Raw genomic sequence first — 19696 nt, 5'->3', positions numbered from 1 at the left:
CGACATTTGCAAATCGATTGGGAAATACTTTTTTCTTTGGTGCAACTTTGTGGCATCTTGGTGCCAAAGGACTATGGTTAAGTAAGTTGAGGAGCTTCGATTAGATGAAAGTTGTGTTTCGCTGCCATCTTGCGCCAAGGAACTGTGTTGAAGTGGATTGCGGAGCTTCATGTCAACCGATTTAGTGCTTTACTACCGTCTATCTCGTGACGTCTTGCTGCCGAGGAACTATGTTGACGTGACTTGAGGAGCTTCATTTGGACAAAGGTAGTGCTTTGCTGCCATCTTGTGGCATCTGGTGTCAAGGTACTCTGTTGAAGCTAGTTGAGGTGCTTCATTTGGACAAAAATAGCGCTTTTCCGCCATGAGAAATCATCTTGGTGCCAACGAACGATGTGTCCATTTATTTTTAATAAATTTATTCACTAGTTGAAACAGGGCGTTCTGATGAATACTGCGTTTGTGGAATAAGTGTTAATCCACTTGTTTTTAGCCATCCCTGGGGGCGGCCATTTTGTCTTCTGTCGACTGAAAATGGCATCACAACTGCTCCAATCACGGCTCAGATTCAGAAAAGCCGTGATTGGTCGTTGTGAGCGGTTGTGATGTCATTTTCAGTCGACAGAAGACAAAATGGCCGCCCCCGGAGATGGCTAAAAACGAGTGGATTAACACTTATTCCACAAACGCAGTATTTATCAGAATGCCTTGTTTCAACTAGTGGATTTGCATAGAACCTATTCTTGAAAAAAATATGTTTGGGTTGACTTCGTTTAAGGATACTGTGGTAAGATGAATTTGAAATATTAAAGTGTTTAGGTATGATAGTTTGAACTTTTTAAAAGACAATTCTAAGCATTTGTAGTTGGGGCATCATTTACCTGCTCGCAAATACTGTATACTGGTAACTTTGTTTCATTTTATGCAAAATTTGCTCACAAATAAAGCCCTGCCCGGAGTAAATAAATGCCCCAGGCCGCGCCATAAAGTGAATTTAAACCAATCTTGGTTTCAGGCACGGTTCTGGTGGAAAACATGCAGATCAATGGCCGTGCGCAGGACCCAGGCAGAACCATCTCGCTGACTTTACCTGACAACTACGACTACTGGGTGATATTGGAACCGACACGACAGAGGCTCTACCTAAACAGCACCGGCCGCGTTCTGGACAGAGATGTAAGTAGGCACACGGTCAAGAAATTCAAAATGTATCCCAGGCCACCCCTTTTTTTTTTTTTTTCTTTTGTTGCATAAATACGTATGTAAATAAGAAGCGTTTCTCGTTTGGGTTAATTTGCATTCTAGAAGCATTGGTCTCCTTGTGGCCCGGGGTTAGCGCTCTTATGGTTGGTGATTAAAGGTTTATAAACACACATTTATTTTTATATTCATAGAAACTCTTGCCCGTTCTTTATTGAGGTCATTAATTCTTAAACCCTGAGAATAGAGGGGAGCGACGAAAATTAAGAATAGATTAAATTAAAATTAATAGCCGAACAGGCTCGTCGCATTAAATTGGCTTGCGTGTTTTTTATTTATTTTATTTTTTTATGTTTTGGCCATGCTTAAGAGGAACAACCCGAAGAATACATTGGATTCATAGTCTTTTTTTTTTTTTGGGCACAGAACATAGGTCATAGGTCATCTCAAATTGGAATAAAAGGCATTTAAATTTCCTTTTCGCTGGTGTGTGTGATAATGTGATAATTGGAGCCGGATGGATTTGTTTACGTTTTTTTTTTTTTTTTAATTCTTATTTTTTTATGGTATACAAGATGAGGAAGAAAGGTTCCAGGACTGGTGTCACGAAAAATTGTGCATGTGTCACGATTTTCTTTTTATGTTCCTACTAAACAGCCCAAACAGATTGACTCAAATTCGCAACATCTGTCACAGAAGAGAAAAAGTTGGACAACACAGATTCCGCTTTATGTTAGTCTAGCCCAAAGGCATGGGAACAAAAACAGGAAATAGAAGCCTACCAAAATAAAAGCATTGGTGATCATCCCCATTTCTATTTGCTTATAGTACTTGGACTTGCAGCTCTTCCTGCTCTTCTTCTCTTACCATTGTTTTTCGAATTTTTGTCAATTTTACAAAACTTTAGCAAACTTTTGCGCTGTTCTACATTCCATGTATTTGCAAATAGGACTAATTGCAACGTGAGCGCCTCATTTCCCTTTTCTGTTTTTGAGTCATTTTGTCATCATTTTCGCACACTTTCACATCCATCTATCCTGCTTATCGTTAAGAGAGGTCATAAATCAAACTTGACATGCCTGATAGGCTCAATTAGCGATCTGCAATTGTGGACTTATTAAAGCCTTTATACCTAGATGGCCAACAGGGGCGGGGGGGGAAGCAATTATCTGTGACAGGGAGTGTGTAACATTGTCAATCACTAGATTAAAAAAAATGTTCGGGAAACACTCCTGGCTTCCTCCCATTACTGGATTTGTGATGGACAGTCAATGTAAATATTAAAGTTTATGACCACCTTCCTTGTTGCTAATTTCAGATGATGCAGGATTGTAAAAAATATTGAATACAGGAGTACCTTAATTTAAGTGACTTTAGAATTTTTTTAATTCCAGACTGCTATTGTCTTTTTTTTTTTTTTTTTTTAATGAGTGAACATGAGACAATCCACTACTAAATGGCATCAGCAAATTTAACATCTGGCCACCATCAGTTCTTTTGGTTTCCTCACAGTCAGAGGCATCTGTTGTTTTTTTGTTTTGTGCAGTTATTTTCCCAAATGTCTATTTTCCTAACTTGAGAGTGAGTGCTGAGAAGGAGAATCAAATCATATTTATTGAAATGAAGCTTGATCCTAGAAAAACACGAGTGACTCACGCGCTTGTGGTCAACAGTACGAGTAGTCTACGTCTGCACTCCGCACTATACCGAAGCAGAAAGAGTTGATAAAAGCTATAGAGAATTAAACTTGTAGCCAAGGTGCTGCTGTATTTAAAAAAAATAAATAAATAAATAAGTCTGCTCAGGCTTACTGAAAATCCAAAACAAACAAGAAAAATAATCATTTGTTTGCCGTAGATGACGATTTAATAAACGGCTGCCTCACTGAAATGTCACAATTGGAGTTGTTGACGCAGATAGCAGGCAATTTTGATGAAATGGGTGCTAATGAGGAAATGGATGCAGACATTTGACAACAAGAGCATATGAAAAAATGCCAACTGCGGAGCTCAGATAGGAAGGCTGCACTTAGGAAAATGTCTGCTTTAAAAACAAAAGGAAGTTCCGCATTTGCTTATGAGAGCACCACTCGTCGGGCATAAACAAATAACAACACACAACACTGGCCTAAATTCTGTCTCACCCCCCCCCCCCACCACCAAAACCCTCTTTCAGCCTCCCAACTACATTACCACCATTGTGGTTCAAGTCCAGTGCACAAACGAGCTGGTGGGAACCGTTATTCTGCACGAGGTCCGGATCGTGGTGAGGGACCGCAACGACAACACGCCGCGTTTTCAGCATCCACGCTACTATGTGGCCGTCAACGAGGTAAGGACATCTTGGTACAATAAACCTTCAACAGAATAAAAAAAAAAAACAAAAAAAAAAAAACTTAAACTCATTCACTGCCATTGACGTATTTATTTGTCTTTTTTTTTTATAGTCCAGCCATTCAATCCCAGGAATTTATTTATATTTTTTTCTATTTTTTTTTCAAATGTTACGGTTAAAAAAAAAGGTCTGAAAATGTCTGGCAGTGAATGAGTTAAGTACATCTGCATAAAGTCATCTAATAAAACAAGCCATGAAATCATTGTCTGTGGATGGATGTAACTCAACATGTTGAGCTTTTTCAGACAGGAAAATATTTGCGAGTCAAACAACAGCCTACGTTTTTGCTCCACTTGTTCCGAGCCACAGTTAATCACTCTCCAATATCACATAATTGACGCAATACTTTACAATCAACTCATTCAACTAAATGATAGTCCTCTGCAATCACATCTCATTGTGAACATGGACCTAATGTTGGGGCCGTGTCGCTTTCCCAAAGCGCTAAAGTCCTAAACTCTCAAACGTCTTCATATTGCTCTTTCACTTTTGCGCCCCTGCAGTGCAAAGAGGCTTTATAATTGCTTTTTAGAAGTCCAATTAAAATGAGGAACAGCCTGCAACTGTTATTAGTGTAAATGCAAATACAGTAAAAAAAATAAAATAAAATAAAAAAAAGCCGCAAGCAACAATTGCTCATTCAATCTTTGAAATGGTCATCAAACTTTGATGCCATGCGCAACCCACATTAGCGTTGGTTAAAAAAAAAAAAAAAAAAAAAGTCAAATTAGCCCTGCCCATCCGTCTCGGTTACCTGCGTCCGATTGGGGATTTCCCCAGTAGGACTTCATCATACTGTGAGCCCCGGAATTTGCCCAACGTGGCTGGTTCAAACCAAAATGAGCTCCTTGAAACTATTTCTTGCATCCTGTTCTGATAGATATGTGCAAACGTCAAAACAAAATAAAAAGTAAGTATGATGAAAAATCTATCCCAAACTATTGCCACACATTGGTGCTCATTTGGGCAAATCCCGTCGTAGGATTTTCTAAAAGCACCAACTCTGGCATACGCCTAAAATAGCTGCTTCATACCAAAATGGCTGACTTCCTGTTCAACTCGCAAACCTGTTTTCGAGGGTGAATTTCGGAAAACTTCCCAGAGGTTGTGCTACCGAATACATTTTTGTTTTGGGCTGCCAAAATACATCAATTTTCACCAGGTTATACACACTTTGATTCTTTGGGCAAGTTCACCCCCTCTCCAAAAGCAATTCTTTCTTTTTTAAAAAGCAATTCCTGGAGGGCCCATTAATCCTGATTTTATTCTCACAGATCAAAGTGCGCCTCACTTGATATGTCCATATTTGCTCCCTCTGTTCAAACTCATGCATGTGTTTCATGTGCCACGAGTACGTTCGAGCTGCGAGGGTTCAGCAGGCCATTGCGCGAGTCCGCTCCAGCTGCACCTACGCGTCTCCCGCCGACCCCCCCCCCACCCGACCCCCCCGCCCCCGCGACCGCAGCGTTGGATGCTAATTCCCCCGCAGTGTTGTGATCAATCTCCGCTTTCGACTCTCGCGTTGCGCGCGTACGCTCAAGGTCCAGTGTGTTACCGTAGCGTGAGTCACGGCGCGCAAAAACGCTCTCCTCCGGCCCGGCGCTGAGGGCTCAGGGGAACCACGGCGATTCTCATACTTACTTTTATTATTCCGTCAGCAGTGTGCATAAGCCCTCGGCCGCCGGCCCCGCTGCTGACGGCGACGTTTTCCCTTTTTGATTTGCTCGGGCCGTGGCCGTAATGGCGCGGAGTGGACGCCGGTAATGGCTGTGACCGTGCATAGGCGCTCTCTTAACAACAAGAAAAACAAACAGGAGGCTGTAAGAGCTGCTGACGTGACTTTACCTCCCGGCTCTTATTTTATTTGATTTTTATTTCCCTCCTACAGCTCACCCCGGTGGGAACGACCATATTTACCGGCTTCTCGGGAAGAAATGGAGCCGCCGACATCGATGATGGGCCAAATGGACATATAGAATACAGCATCCTTTACAACGCCAATGACCCGGTATGTATTGCCCTTTTTTTCCGCTGCACTGTACCTGCTGTACAGTACGCGCGCTGGTAGAAATGGCCGTTTGCGCTGTTGTGGGGGTGAACACAGCTGATTCGATTCCTGGCCGATTCAAGTGGCGCCTCTCATTCCTTTTAAATTCCGCGTGGGAGAGGCACACGCTATTCACAGTGGAGGCATAACGGATTCACTGGAGTCCATGCAGGAGATCCCACGCATGGAAACTACGTTTATAAGGAACTGGAAGAAGATCTGCCCATAAGGATGATGTCTGTCTATGAATATAGAGCCCTTAGTCAAGACATAATGAAAATAAACACATAACTGAGCTGCGGATACTGCATGGACACTGCACTTGGTTTTCGTGGCGCACAACTCAGAGTAGGATGCGGGACGGCGCAGACGACAGCGACACGGTGCAAGTGTGCCCTTATTTGGCCCTGGTTGCTAAGCTACCGAACCGGTAGTGGCCTGGTACCCTTTCCTGCTTGTTCTAACGTAAGAGCAAATAGTTACAATGTATAAAGCCCTGATTTTGCTTACGAGGAGGAGTAGACATTATCAAGCATGTCTGGCTATGCTATATTTCACGTTAAGCTAACATTTCTTTGTTAAAAAGGCCAAAATCACGTTTCTACTACTTTGTACTGTATATTCAACGCAGAGGAGATCTCTCTTGACTCCCTCACGGCGCTTGATTCATCTTGTCTCAAAGCCCGGGACGCCACGTTCGTAACTTTTAGCAACGCACAACCGCAAAATCTCTCGAAATCACTCGAGCACAACTTGAGAGCTCTCAACGCAGTTTACGTTCACTGCCGCCATCAAATGGCGGCGTATCTGACGCTCGCGTAAACTCACCGCGGCTCATGTTTTCATAGTTTTTCCTCCGTACCATTTTGAAACGGGCAAGCGACCTTACGGGACTTCCTCGGCCATCACTAACTCATTAGACACGCCTACATCATTTCTTGTCTTTTATGGCTGCTTGCAGGAATCCAACAGCACAGTGAGCGTGGCAAATACCCTCTCGGGACACATTGTTCTAGCTGACAGGCTCAACTACGAGGAGAGAACACGCTACCTGGTTTTGATCCAAGCCAACGTAAGTGGAAACGCCGTATAAGTGCTCCGTCTCCACCCGTTCCGAAAAAGGGAATTTGATGCAAATGTTCGCACGTGACGCTCCTCCGACTAAAAGGTCAACTTAAAATAACATTTTCTCACGGCATTATTAATGGCGAACATGAGGGAAAAATAGCCGTCCACGCTTGGAAGGGTATTTGATGGTGATGATGAAGTCGAGAATTTAATTTAGCGCACCTTTAACATTAGAGTAGGTGTCAGATAGGAGGAAATGAAATGATCACATTTCCACCTCAGAAGGTCAACGACGTGGGAGGGAGGCCGCCACGAGCTCATCGATTTGACTGATATTGACCTTCAAGTGATTGACACGCACCGTGTGACCACAAGGTCCAAACCTTCCCTGAGCCCCGATGTAATATTTGCGACAGCCGTGATGAAAATATGCCGAAAACATAACGAATCTCCTTCCAGTCTGCACCATGGCTCAGACTGCACTAAGGCGGCAAAAACACTCATTTGTTGCCGCACCGTTGTATGTTCATTACATATTTGCATTAAATACGTGTCAAATTTGCCGATTTCGTTTGATAGAAATCTCAATGTAACGCTTTAGTTTTGGATCACGTCGGTCAAGAGATGAACTGCGAGGTCTACGTTTTAAGACTTTTTTATTTATACACACAAAGTTGAATATTACTCACAAAACTGTCGAAATCATTGTTAGTGAGCACCTCTCCTTTGCCGAGTTGGAGATCGAGATTTTGTGTGACACATTTACTGTGTGGAAAAAAAAAAAGTTGTTCTTTTTCAGAGTATCGAGATTAATTAAACAAATCATTTGGATTACTGATTGCATGTTGTTCTAACTTCTTGAGATGGCACACAGGATTTTTTTTGTTAGCTGTGAGGTAAAATAATCAAAACTATAAAAGCTAAATCACCAAAAAATGTCACTCTGTACGTAGATAGATATCTAAGCTTTATTTTTACATTATTATTAGCCATATACTGTAATTATTATTTCGTTATATATTATTTTATTTGTGTTTTTGATTTTATTCTGCCATTATTTAATTTGTTCTAAAAGTCGTTGATGCATCTTTTTTAAACAAATATCACAGGAAATGTACTTCAATAATTTTATCTCAAATGCCGTTATTTCCCATATTTTAAGCAATATTTGATTGCATATTTTGCTCATTTCCATCAACCCCTTCTATTTGTATGCCATCCATTGAGAAAAGTAGACGAAATGACAGCTTGTCAGCCAATCTCATGAGACGTACCGCCATAGCTTCAGTTATTCCCGCAGGTAGTTTGTGGTCAACTTTGCATGATAGATTTGAGATGGAAGTGCTACTTAAAGAGGTGTAACGTCCATCTCTGTGTGGAGAACATGTAAAAACAAGTCATCCTAATGATGCTATTAAGGCAACCCAAATCATTGATGATGGCATTTGTACACACTTGCCCTTGGCTTCCAGATGGTAAAATAAATGACTCCGGCCGGGCTCGGTTCCAGTAAATATTTCACAGCCGGGGGGGTCTGAATTCATTATAACATACTGATAAGTCACCCTAAGAAGTCAACTTATGAGATGAAACACATCAGGAGAGAAGATTTAGGCTACAGCTGCTAATGGTCATTGTGGAGCTGAACCTATTTCTTTTCTTGCTGCCTGGATGATCACATGAGTCAGCTTTTTAAAAAGCTCCACGGGCCCTGAGAGGCTTTCCAGAAAAAGAAATGGAAGCAAAGCGTACTATTTACAAGAACTCTCTCGCTGTGTGTCAAAAGTGTAATTGTGCTTGGACTCTGTGAACTTCCTTTTCAAGCGCTCGCCTCAGTTCTCAGGGTTAGCCATTGTGGGAGGAACCGCTTGTCGGTTAGGAATATTGGAGCGGGAGTAAAACAGAAAGCCCTCATTTCATTGTATTTTATTCAAGGATGAATATTTGAAACAATCGTATTGATTTCTTTGTCCAACAGCCGAAGCAACGACATGGCTGAGCAACGCGCTCTCGCTTTCGTCATACCGACTGCGACGACTCCCTCGATGGCTCTTACTCACTCAACCCTGAAGGGGTTTTCACACTGCACTTAGTATTCTTGGCTAGCAGCGCAAGGCAAGCAGCGTCCCGCTGCAGGTTTGCCCACATTTTGAAGTAATTGCGTAGCGGAGTCACCCGGAAGTAACAGGAAGGCTTTTTTCCCGCTGGTAGCTCTATTGCCTTTTCGCACTCTGAAATCACTCGGCCTGTCGCCCTCCTGTTGGATGCGCCATCTGACATCGCAGTGACTCTACGTTTTTCAACTTGAGGCAGCATCGCGGCGTGCGCTCACGTTGCATGTCTCTAAGGGCACTTAAAAAATGTCTTGTTTTAACTTTTGAATGCACATTTTTTGCTGTAGTTAATTTAAATTAAATTTAATTAAACATATACATAAATATGGCACATAATTAAAATATATGTAAATATCTTCTTTTTTGGGGCGGATGGTGTGTGCATCTCTCTAAGACTATTTTGTTAATTGTCAATTGATGGAGTGCGATACGATTCAAGGATGGTTCGATTTGAAAGTGGAAGGATTCGATGCGGTCCGATTCAACGGGGTTATGATTCAATTCGATACGGTCTGGCTCAGTTCGAGAGGGTATGATGCAATCAGCTTCTCGTTGTCATTTTACATAAATATGAATGCATTGGTCAGTGTTGTAAATGTTGCATTTCCTTCAAAGTATTACTTAACTTATTGTTTCAATAAGGGATGATTCAATATGTATTTCGATGCATTTTAAAGTCAATAATTGTGGTTCCTAATACGTATACAGTATATATATGTAATATACATCATATTTTAATGCGTCCAAATTACTGTTGCATATAGCATAGTTGCCTAAGTCATATTTGACTATTTTGCAAAAAACAAGAATAAACACGCACATAAAAACAACAACATTTTAGTAAATTGAAAATGACTTAGGCTAGTATGCTAATGTTTTCATTCCTAGTTGTTATAATGTTCTTCTGTGACGATGCGGTAGTATAGTCCAAGATTACAACTGATTGCTATCAACCAGCTGCACACAATATGATATATGACACCGATTCTATTGGGAGTATGTGCACCGGCAGCTCACAAATCAACGCCTCTGCGGGGAGCTTTAAATGTTGACACCCGAAATCGATTGTTCCGCTTCCAGGACCGGGCGCCGTACCCTCCCAACAGACGCACGGCCACCACCACGCTGACGGTGGACGTCCTGGACGGCGACGACCTTGGGCCCATGTTCCTGCCGTGCGTTTTGGTCAACAACACGCACGACTGCAACCCCCTCACCTACCGCGCCGCCATCCCCGAATTCACCGAACCGGTAAGAGCTGACGGACGGACGCTGGCCAAGACACAAAGTCGTTTGAACAGATTACCCACTTTTTTTTTTTTTTTTTTTTACATAGCGGTAACCTTGTGTTTGGATAATCTCATAGCATTTCTTGTTTTCTCCTTTCGGTATGGAGGGAGAGCGCCGTTGTGGCTGCGAGGCGTCACTATGGTAATTCCCGGGGCAATTTTCCAGGGTGTTGGACCAGCAATTAGAGCTGCAGGCTGTGTCGGATGACAGTAAGACACCCGCAGAATTCATAGAAGCGAGACCATTTTCAGAAGGACGACAAAGTGGCTTAAAAATATGAAGTTAAGACTGAGAGGGAAGGGTTACGTGAAGGGTCCACGATGGCTTATTTGTTGAATCAAACTGTTTTGATCCTTGTGTTTTTTTTTTTTTTTGGGAACCCTAAAAACATACATACAAGTGATTATAGAAAGTCTACACGCGCATACTATAATGCCACTTGTTAGTTTCAAACTGGGGATCAGACATTCCAACTCATGCTAAATTGGGAGTCAGCATCCCACTGCTAGCAGTTAAAGTGCCTCTTATTAGACCCAAATAAAGTTCAGCTGTTCTAGTAGTCTTTTATTGACATTTTTGCCAACTTGCTTCAGCTACTTAGTTACAGTTGCTGAGTTACAGCTTCTTAGTTACGGTTCTTTACTTGAAGTTACTCTCTTAGTTACATTTACTGGCTTATTCGCAAACTGGGGATGTGCTTTGTGTTCAGGATCACATTCGACTCGCGTTCACTGTTTTACTGTCCAAAATGAAATCACACAGTATACTGTGTATCTTTTTTTGTACATGGAAATGGCACCATTTGCACATATATGTTTTCTATGTGGTTTTTAGTAAACAGAAGAGGAATTGGAAATTCAAGTTTATCTTCTCACCGGATGGCTGAATGGCTGCCCTCAAAATATTCTCATTGGTCCGTGAGTCAAGTTTGACTCTGTTTGACTCCAAAACATGACGTACGAGCGAGGCACAGTTGTTTATTCAGAACTCTTCCCTTCAGCTGAGCCTCGTGTGCGATGTACTGCATAATTCATCATAAAAGCTTTGCGCGCTGCCAAGCGGCGGCCTTAGAAGCAGAGGCTAATTCTTCACTGGAAGAAAAGGTTGGCCTTCTTCTCCCCCGGCCGTCTCGCCGCCCGTTCCCGCCTCAGCGCTGCATGTGACAGACTCCCTTTGCTGACAATTATGACTGATGTTGCAGTCGTGCTGAGTGAGCTATTTCTTCCTGCATAGTCAAGGCGGGAAGGGATCAAGTCACTCATGTGCAAGTCTCAAGTGCGTCTCGAGTGGTAACCTTCAAGTCGCAGGCGATTCCCAAGTTATTTTGTCTTGCGCTGGTCATGTCAAGCCCCAAGTCAAGTCAATTTATTCATGCGAATCTCACCTGCAGTATTGGGTTTTCCTAAAGTCAAATCATGCCATTATTATTGTCCAAGCAAAATCGTAGTCGGGGAAAGCCTACTAGAACATCTGAACTTTATTTGGGGTTGCTCAGAGGCACGTTCATTGGTGGCAGGTGTGTGCTGACTCATTTAACATACGTTTGAAATGTCATTGGTTCATTTGGAACACATTTGGAACACGACCACATCCCCAGTTCGTAAGTAATTAATTAACTGTAACTGCAACCAATTCATGAAAGGAGTCGGCAAAAATGGTAGGTAAAGCCTACTAGAACATCTGAACTTCATTCGGGCTTAATAAGAGGCATTTTAAATAGTGGCAGGTGCAGGTGCAGACTCCCGTTTGACATGACCTGAAAATGCATTGGCTTAATTCCGACACAACCGCGCCCCAACTTTGTAACTAAATAAAGTAACCAAAAGTGACTGCAAAAGCCTACTTGAATAGCGGAACTTTATTTGAGGTTAATCTTAGGCACTTAAAATCGTGGCAGTTTGAGTTTGACTGGTCTATTCAGGACATAGCCAGAGCCTCAGATAGGTAGGTTATCTTTTTTTGTTACATTTTTTTCAATTGAGTGCATTTTCCACAAATCGTCAAACTAATGGTGGAAAAAGTTTTGAACTGATTTATCTTGTTCTCATTTTTCACATCGCACAAAAACAGGCATTTGAACAAGGGGGTATGTTGACTTTTTATATCCACTCATACAGTACCCGGCAGTATGCAAATCCAATCCTGTCATATTACTATTAACAGCATCAGAATATATCGCTGTATTCGTATTATATTTCAAGAACAATGAAAGTGACCAATTTCACACCTGGAAATGATCACATTGTGCCTTTTCAATGCACTTTTTTTCCCCACCCCCACCCACTCCATTTTTTTCCTTTTCTCTTCCCAACGTCACGATGGCGTCTCACCCCACCGGGAGCTTTGTCTCCCCGTAATTGATGATTGCATTGTAATTAATCACAATGGCTAGACGGCTGTTATTAAGTTGATGTGAAATAACGCCGGGCTCCCGAGTCCCGTGTATAATGACCACTGGAGGAGGGTATTAAAGCTAATCATCATTGTGCCGAGCTAGGGGGATTGGATTTAGCACACCTCCCGACATTGTAAAAGCGAGAGGGCTTCTTAGGGAGGGATGTGAGGATTACCCCGGAGCTGTGAGATATAAATATACACCCTGGGGGGAGAGATTTTTTTTTTTTTTCCCCCCAGCCAGACGTTTGTGGAGAGGCATGTGTCTGACTAAGCCAAGCTCTTCCCCACCCCCACTACTCACCTGCAAAGAAAGCACTGCTCTTAAAATATGACACGCTAAACGTATCCCCCTTCGGCTATATGTTAAGATATGGCGTCGTAAGGATGCGTAATTGCTGCAGAAGTTGTCAGATTGTACCCGACAGCGCCGTTGCAAATACATTAACCTCGATACGCAACGCTGTTATCGTGAAGCGTTGCGAGGCATGCTAATTGGGAAGCTCGATTGGCGGTGCTTCATTAAGTGGTCGACAAGTTGCGCGCCCGCTTCGTTTACGTGGACATCGATATTTCCCGTATGAAATCAGGCAATGCATGTAAATGGAATTTTCTCCTTCCCTAAACACGAATTGGTTGACATTTGGAGAAATCAATTACTAGATCAACTAGAAAATAAACCGATCAGGATATTGCATTTTCTGGTCTTTTGGTTGCTCTATTGTGGACGGAAACAATAGAGAAGTATGATGAATATGCGACTATGATGTCCATGGACGTGACAGGGAGACACATTTAGCATACTTATATTCAATAAATTAGTTGAATATAAGCATTTTATATATATATATATATATATATATATATATATATATATATATATATATATATATGTGTACATGTTTTTAAATAGGTATACTGTATATTTATACATTTACAGTATGTATTTATGTACATATAAGTATGTACGTACTGTATCTATATATCGTATCTATATATCGTGTATATGTGTGTATGTATAAGTAAAAGTGTATGTGTGTATAAGTGTATATATGTGTGTGTATACTATAACGTCGCTGTCCTGTGGAAAACAGTTATCTCCATTGTTTTCATTTTTCTTATCTTTACATGAATGGTGTTTCCACATTACAGACATCACATTAATGAATTAATAAATATGAAAAAAAAAAACTTTTCCAAAATTGGAGATACGTGTTTTTCATAGGAGAGTGACGATATGTGTTTATAAGTGTTGTGTATTCAAAACTATTTGATGATTGAATGATCATTATTCCTACCCAACAGTACACTGTGCATTTGGGATAAAATGCATACTGTAATTTTCCAATCTCTTTATTTTTTGATTTATTTTTTTTACTGCAAAAAAAAAAAACAATCACTTAAAAATAGTATTGATATCAGTGTCGTCTATACTATCGCTGTATTTACTTAATAATGGAGTGACAGCAAATCTTGCAGTATGGCGCCGTACTACTCGAGTTGTAACAGCTTTTGGTCCCAGTACCTCAGTCACCTGGAATGGTCTATCCAGTTTTTATGGATTTTAGCAACAGCATTTCTAATACAACGACAAAGAGGAAGATGAACTATATATGCTTGCGGTGTTGGCGACCGAAGGCACAAGCATAATCCTTTCCCAGCGCAGACGGAAGAGGGATAACATTATGAGAAGAATATCAACGGGCGGAGCTTCGGGCTCATTTCGTTAAACAAGGAGACTTTCTTTGTTGATTTTTGCTTTTCACAGGAGCTGAAATCTGATACAGAGACTTAAAAAAAAAAGAAAAAAAAAAAGAAATCAACACGACCGGAATAAATAATCTTGTGGCATTATCATACCAAACAACAGACACGGTCTTGCTTTTTCGGGGGGCAGATTTTGTGCGACTAAAGTTGGATTCGCCGGATAATGATGCGCTCGGTTATTTTAGGAGACGTCTGTGAGCCGCAACGTTCTACATCACGGATGGGGAACCTTTTTCACTCATCAGGGCCCATCTCATTCCACGGGCCATCCTAAGAGTATGATGAAACGGGCAAACCATTGGTTGTTATTAGGGCTGCTCGATTTTGCCTAACGAGAAAATCCCGATTATTTTCTCTCAAACCCGATTTTACGATTACGATTTCTTTGTAAAATAAAAAAATAATGAAAAATGAAGTATTTTCATTGTCTTTTATTTCAATTACATTTTTCTTTCTTTGAACTCAAAATGCCAGTCAATTTAACGTAATACACACAGAGCAATCCATTGGGATTAACAGCATTTTACTTACACAATAGATTTCAGATCTGTGCTTAATTAAACCAAGAATGAAAGAAGAAAGCGCATATACCATCTGAAACAAAATCAACATGAGAGAAGGTAGACAGTCAATTCTGTAAACCAAACAGTCCGTTGTAGAGGAGACGTTGTAGAGTAACTCAGACGTTGAGTTACTTGCTCGCGGGTTGTATTGCACATGAATATCACACACAACACTACAGATCTATATTTGCCCGATTTATTAACTAAACGCTCACTTGCCTGAGCAAATGGCAGAATCGCCGGTAGCCTTGCATGGTGTTGCAATTTTTCCGGTATGCGCGCTCGTGGGAGGAAGCGGAAATGCAGAGGGAACTACGGTTACGTAGTTACACCAAAAAAAAAAAAAAAATCGAATGTGCCGATTTGAACGTTTTTAACATCGTTTTTCATCCAGAAAATTCGGTTTCGGTTCAAAATCGCTTAATCGAGCAGCCCTAGTTGTTATTATACAGTGAGATTGGGCCAAAGTGCAAATGCACCAAAAATTCTCTTTGCCATTTCAACTACACTTTTGACTCAACAATACAAAGATACTCTTCTTTTTTTTTTTTTTTTTTTTAAACTACTCACAAAAAGTTAGGGACGTAAAACTTTCTTGAACTTCAACTTTGACCTTTTTTTGTTTTTGGCATGCTGGTCATGTGTCGCCAACTGATCGACCTTCCAGTCGAACTTTATATCCACTTCATACCATGATCGTTGGTAGATTTTCCGCATCAGTTCCTCCGAGGTTTTGCCCACGATTTGACCTGCACAATCTGCCTGTTCGGTCTTCTCCCTGCAGAGCAAATTGAACCCCCTCAATGTGACCCCAACAATCCGGGCGGTGGACATGGACAGAAACATACAACCGCCGTCGGACAGGCCCGGCGTTCTTTACTTCATCCTGGTTGGTAAGTCCATCACGTCCTCTCGACATTGATTTTTACTCATTTAATCTTCCTCACCTCTGCTGCGACGACATGCTTTGACTTTTGAATGATCACTCTTGCTGCTCTTTGCCGTGCCGTAAAATATATATGTGTGCGTGTGTGTGTGTGGTTTTTTTTGTTTTGTTTTTTTGTAATTCTTGATCGCAGGCCATCCGGTCACATATCGTCAGTACTTCTCCCTGAACAAAACCACGGCGGAGCTGCGCGTCCTGCAGCCCATCAGCAGGGACTTGTATCAAAGGTTCACGCTTGTTATCAAGGTAAAGGAGGAATTTTAATGCGCTCATTAATGTTGCATCAGCCAAGCTTGCGCAACTTTTTCTTTTACTCCAATTTCCACGGCTGCTAGGAAGCTTGACTGTGTCGCCTTTGTTTGAAAGAATAAAAAAAAAAAAAAAATGCAACGCTTGCTTTGGGCTTTATTGTCCGTGCTGCGCTGTTCGGTTTGAATTCCAGTTTTAGAGTTAGTGATTATTCTGGTCCCGATCAAGTTTCTGCCACAGTTTTAGGGTTAGTTTTGATCCTGATGATGATCCAGTTCGTATCACAGTGTTAGTGTTTATTCCGGTTCTGGTCAAGTTTCTGTCCCAGTGGAAATGGGCTGCGCCGGTCCAGTTAGTATGCCAGTTTTAGGCAAAGTGTTGATTTTGGTGCTGATCCAGTTTGTAACCCAGTGTAAAGGTTTATTCTGGTCCTGGTCCAGTTTCTATCCCAGTGTTTCGGTTTATAATTTATATACATGTGCTGGTCCTGTTTGTATGCCAGTTTTAGGGTGAGTGTCGAATTTGGTGTTGATCCAGTTTGTAACCAGTGTAAAGGTTTGTGTTTTATTCAGGTCCCGGACCAGTTTCTATCCAAATATTGGCTTAGTGCATATGATGGTGCTCGTCCAGGTTAAACTCCAGTGTTAGTGTTGATTCTGGTTCTGGTCCAGTTGGTATCACAGTGGTAGTGTTTGTCTATTTTCTGGTGCTGGTGCAGTTTGAACCCCAGTGTAGGGTTAGTGTATTTATTTATTCTGGTGTTGGTCATCTTTTAACCTCAGTTTATTCTCCTACTGTTCCAGTTTCTAGCTACTCTAAGTGTTAGGGTTAGTTTTTATCCTGGTGGTCATCCATGTTCAGTATTTCGGTACTGATCCAGTTTGGAGTCTAATGATGGATCGGTGAATACCCTCAGCGCTAGCCCAGTTCATATTGAAGCGTTTAGGATTAGACTTTATTGAGGCGCTGGTCCAGTTTGTAACCTGGGTTAACCTTTCTTCACTCTAAATTTATAAGTGTGTATGATTTAATTTTTTTTTTCAGAAAATGAGTTCACTTTGAGTCGGCTAGTAGTCCACCTGTTCCACGTAGATAGCCTCAGCCGCTGAAGGCTGTCTTACCTTATCTCGGAGCCGCTTTGGTGATCGAGCCTAAGTCGATGTGACCACCCGTGAGGGGAAAAAGTTAGCATCTCTCGCGTGACATCTAATTTGAACCGATGGAACCGTAAGCCTTATTCCCCACCCCACCACCACCACCGAAAGGATCATCGGCCTGTAGACCCCTCTGGGTGCTGTGTTTAACTCGCTGTTTACTGTGAAGGATGGGATGAGAGGAATATGAGCTCAAAGGAGAAGCGCAAACAACACCGCGGATGCATGCGGAGGACGCTCGCAGCGTTGATTGACAGAGATGGGGAAGCGGGGAGTACGATCGAGAACGGTTACCGATGAATCGGAGTGAGCGTTTAGACATCGGTGTCTTGAGAATGCGCCACATCAAGCACAACGTATTGCGTCGCACCTCTGAAACAGGAACAAATGGAGCTGCGCGCCAAGAGAAGTTGTCTTATCATACACCGGGGGCGGGGTGGGGTGGGGGGAGGAAAACGAAACGATCTACGGTGACACTTTAAGGGATGATGGGATTGGGAGACACGCGAGCGAGCGATAAGCAGTGAATCTCCCGGTTGGCGGCAGCGGGGCGGAGGTCATTTAGCGCCGCTTCGGCTCGAAACGGGAACCCGGCTGAAGAGGAGACTCTCAAGAGAACACGGCAACCCTGCACCGCCTGTCTGTCTTGTACCAGACTCAAATGCGATATCATGTTGAGATGGCGCGTAGACTTTATCTGTCAATGACAGCCATTTTCCCCGGGGTGTTTTTTTTTTTTTTTTTTTTTTTTCTTTCTCTGTGTTCCAGTTGGATCTTCGTGTAAGGAGAGTGTGGGTGTACGCGGACGGTCCTGCGTGACATTGCGGTGGCAATGAAACCAGGTCGTAATGTCATCAGCTAGCTTGAAGGCGGAATAACCGGCAATATGGAATCATCACGCGCACTTTTTTTTCAACAATTAGCAGCATCCCGAGCAGCATTGTCGCTCTGCTCGGCAAGATTCAGCCCATGTGCGGAATTGGTCTCGGGTCATGGTTTAAGATGTTGCCTCACCGCAGCTCACCCACGGTCTCTCATCTGTTTTTTTTTTTCCTGAAATCGTAATGTTTCTTTGTGGGTGGCATGGCGGGCGCTTATAAGGATAGAGCAGAACCACAGCACATTGCTTCAGTTTGATCCGGTTGGGCTTCTCTCAAGTCAACATTTCGGGGACACACGGATCAGATGACGCACGTTCATGTGTGGTAACGCGCCGCGTTATAAAAATTGATCGCACCGCGAATAGAAGGGGAATGAACGATGCTCCAGCACATACAGTACGATACTTTGAAGTTATGAACTGCGTACGTGGTTTAAGAATCCCAATCGAATTTGATTATTCATGGATTAGAAGTATTTCTCATACGAATATCTGCGCAAATTGTGACTTTGCTCCTGCGTTAAAAATAGTCAATGCCGTGTGCATGCAACTAGGAACGGAACTCTGGATAGTTGGCGGTTTTACTTTAAAGAACTGGAGGATTTTTCCAAAAACAGACAATTTTCCTTATAAACGTATTTCGGTTATATTTTTTTTATGTTTTCAAGAGAAACGGCTAATAAACCACCGTATCCTTAACTCATTCACTGCCATTATTCTTCTTTTCACAATCCAGCCATTCAATCCCAGGAATGTATTTATTTTACTTTTTTCAATATTCTTCAAATGTTTGGGCAAAGGACAAGCCGAAAATCTTTGGCAGTGAATGAGTTAATTTACTAATTGATCGGCTGTACAAGGTCAACAAAAAAAGTAGGAATGAAGGGAAACAAAATTAGATAGGACAGTTGGAATTGAACTACAGCAGAGGTGCCCAAATCCGGTCCTCGAGAGCCACTATCCAGCCTGTTTTCAATGCCCCCCCCCTCCTCCGACACACCCGATTCATACGATCAGCTCATCAACAAGCTTTTCAGAAGCCCGATAACCATCACGCAAAAGTCAGCTGGGATAGGCTCCAGCTCACCCACAACCCAGATGAGCTCAAAAATAGCGCTACAGAAAATGGACTCATGGATCCTCAAAGTTGACCGAGTGGAGTGACACGGTTTGCTTTTGCATGCCTCGTCTTGCCAAAATCAACAAAATAGGAAGTGGAATCGAACGATTAAGTTTCCCGCAGCCTTTTCAGACTCACCACTTGTTTACGTTTGGAACTCAGCCTGTTGCCCAACGCCTGGGAACCTCTTTGCCTTTTGCAGTCGGAGCCTCTAATTACGATGGCGTCGGTGCCAATTATTAAGGCCCCGTTTCTCAATGAGCCGCTGATTAAATTTGCTCGACTTTTTTGTGTCATTTAAATTACGTTCTGAGGAACGATTGCGCGATTACGGCGTCCCCGCCCCGCCTGCGTTTCGCAATGTCAAGCTATCACTGCATACATTTGAAACTCAGCTCGCTGTTTTGTATTCAAGACACCCCAAAAAATCGTGACATAGAAAAAGCATCCCTCCCATTTCGTTTTCCACACATTTAAAATGTATTACAAAACACATTTAAGACACGTTGT

The 19696-nt window shown here is 42.2% G+C and overlaps 1 protein-coding gene across 2 annotated transcripts in view; it reads left to right on the top strand.

The window, feature by feature from the left end:
* Positions 1-19696, top strand: part of LOC147140109 (protocadherin-15-like) — a 216314-nt gene that overhangs the window by 103861 nt on the left and 92757 nt on the right. For both annotated transcript variants that reach the window (XM_086045495.1, XM_086045494.1), the window contains 7 exons: positions 1016-1176; positions 3376-3531; positions 5483-5602; positions 6603-6713; positions 9904-10074; positions 15622-15730; positions 15917-16029. In XM_086045495.1, coding sequence (XP_085901621.1) covers positions 1016-1176; positions 3376-3531; positions 5483-5602; positions 6603-6713; positions 9904-10074; positions 15622-15730; positions 15917-16029 — 941 coding nt within the window. The remainder of the gene's footprint in view (positions 1-1015; positions 1177-3375; positions 3532-5482; positions 5603-6602; positions 6714-9903; positions 10075-15621; positions 15731-15916; positions 16030-19696) is intronic.

The sequence above is a fragment of the Filicampus tigris genome, chromosome 11 (genome assembly GCF_054856515.1).
Source record: "Filicampus tigris isolate MCC_2025a chromosome 11, RoL_Ftig_1.0, whole genome shotgun sequence".
NCBI classification, from domain to species: Eukaryota; Metazoa; Chordata; class Actinopteri; order Syngnathiformes; family Syngnathidae; genus Filicampus; species Filicampus tigris.
Note: the sequence above shows the minus strand (reverse complement) of the source record. Positions and strands in the feature narration are given on the sequence as shown.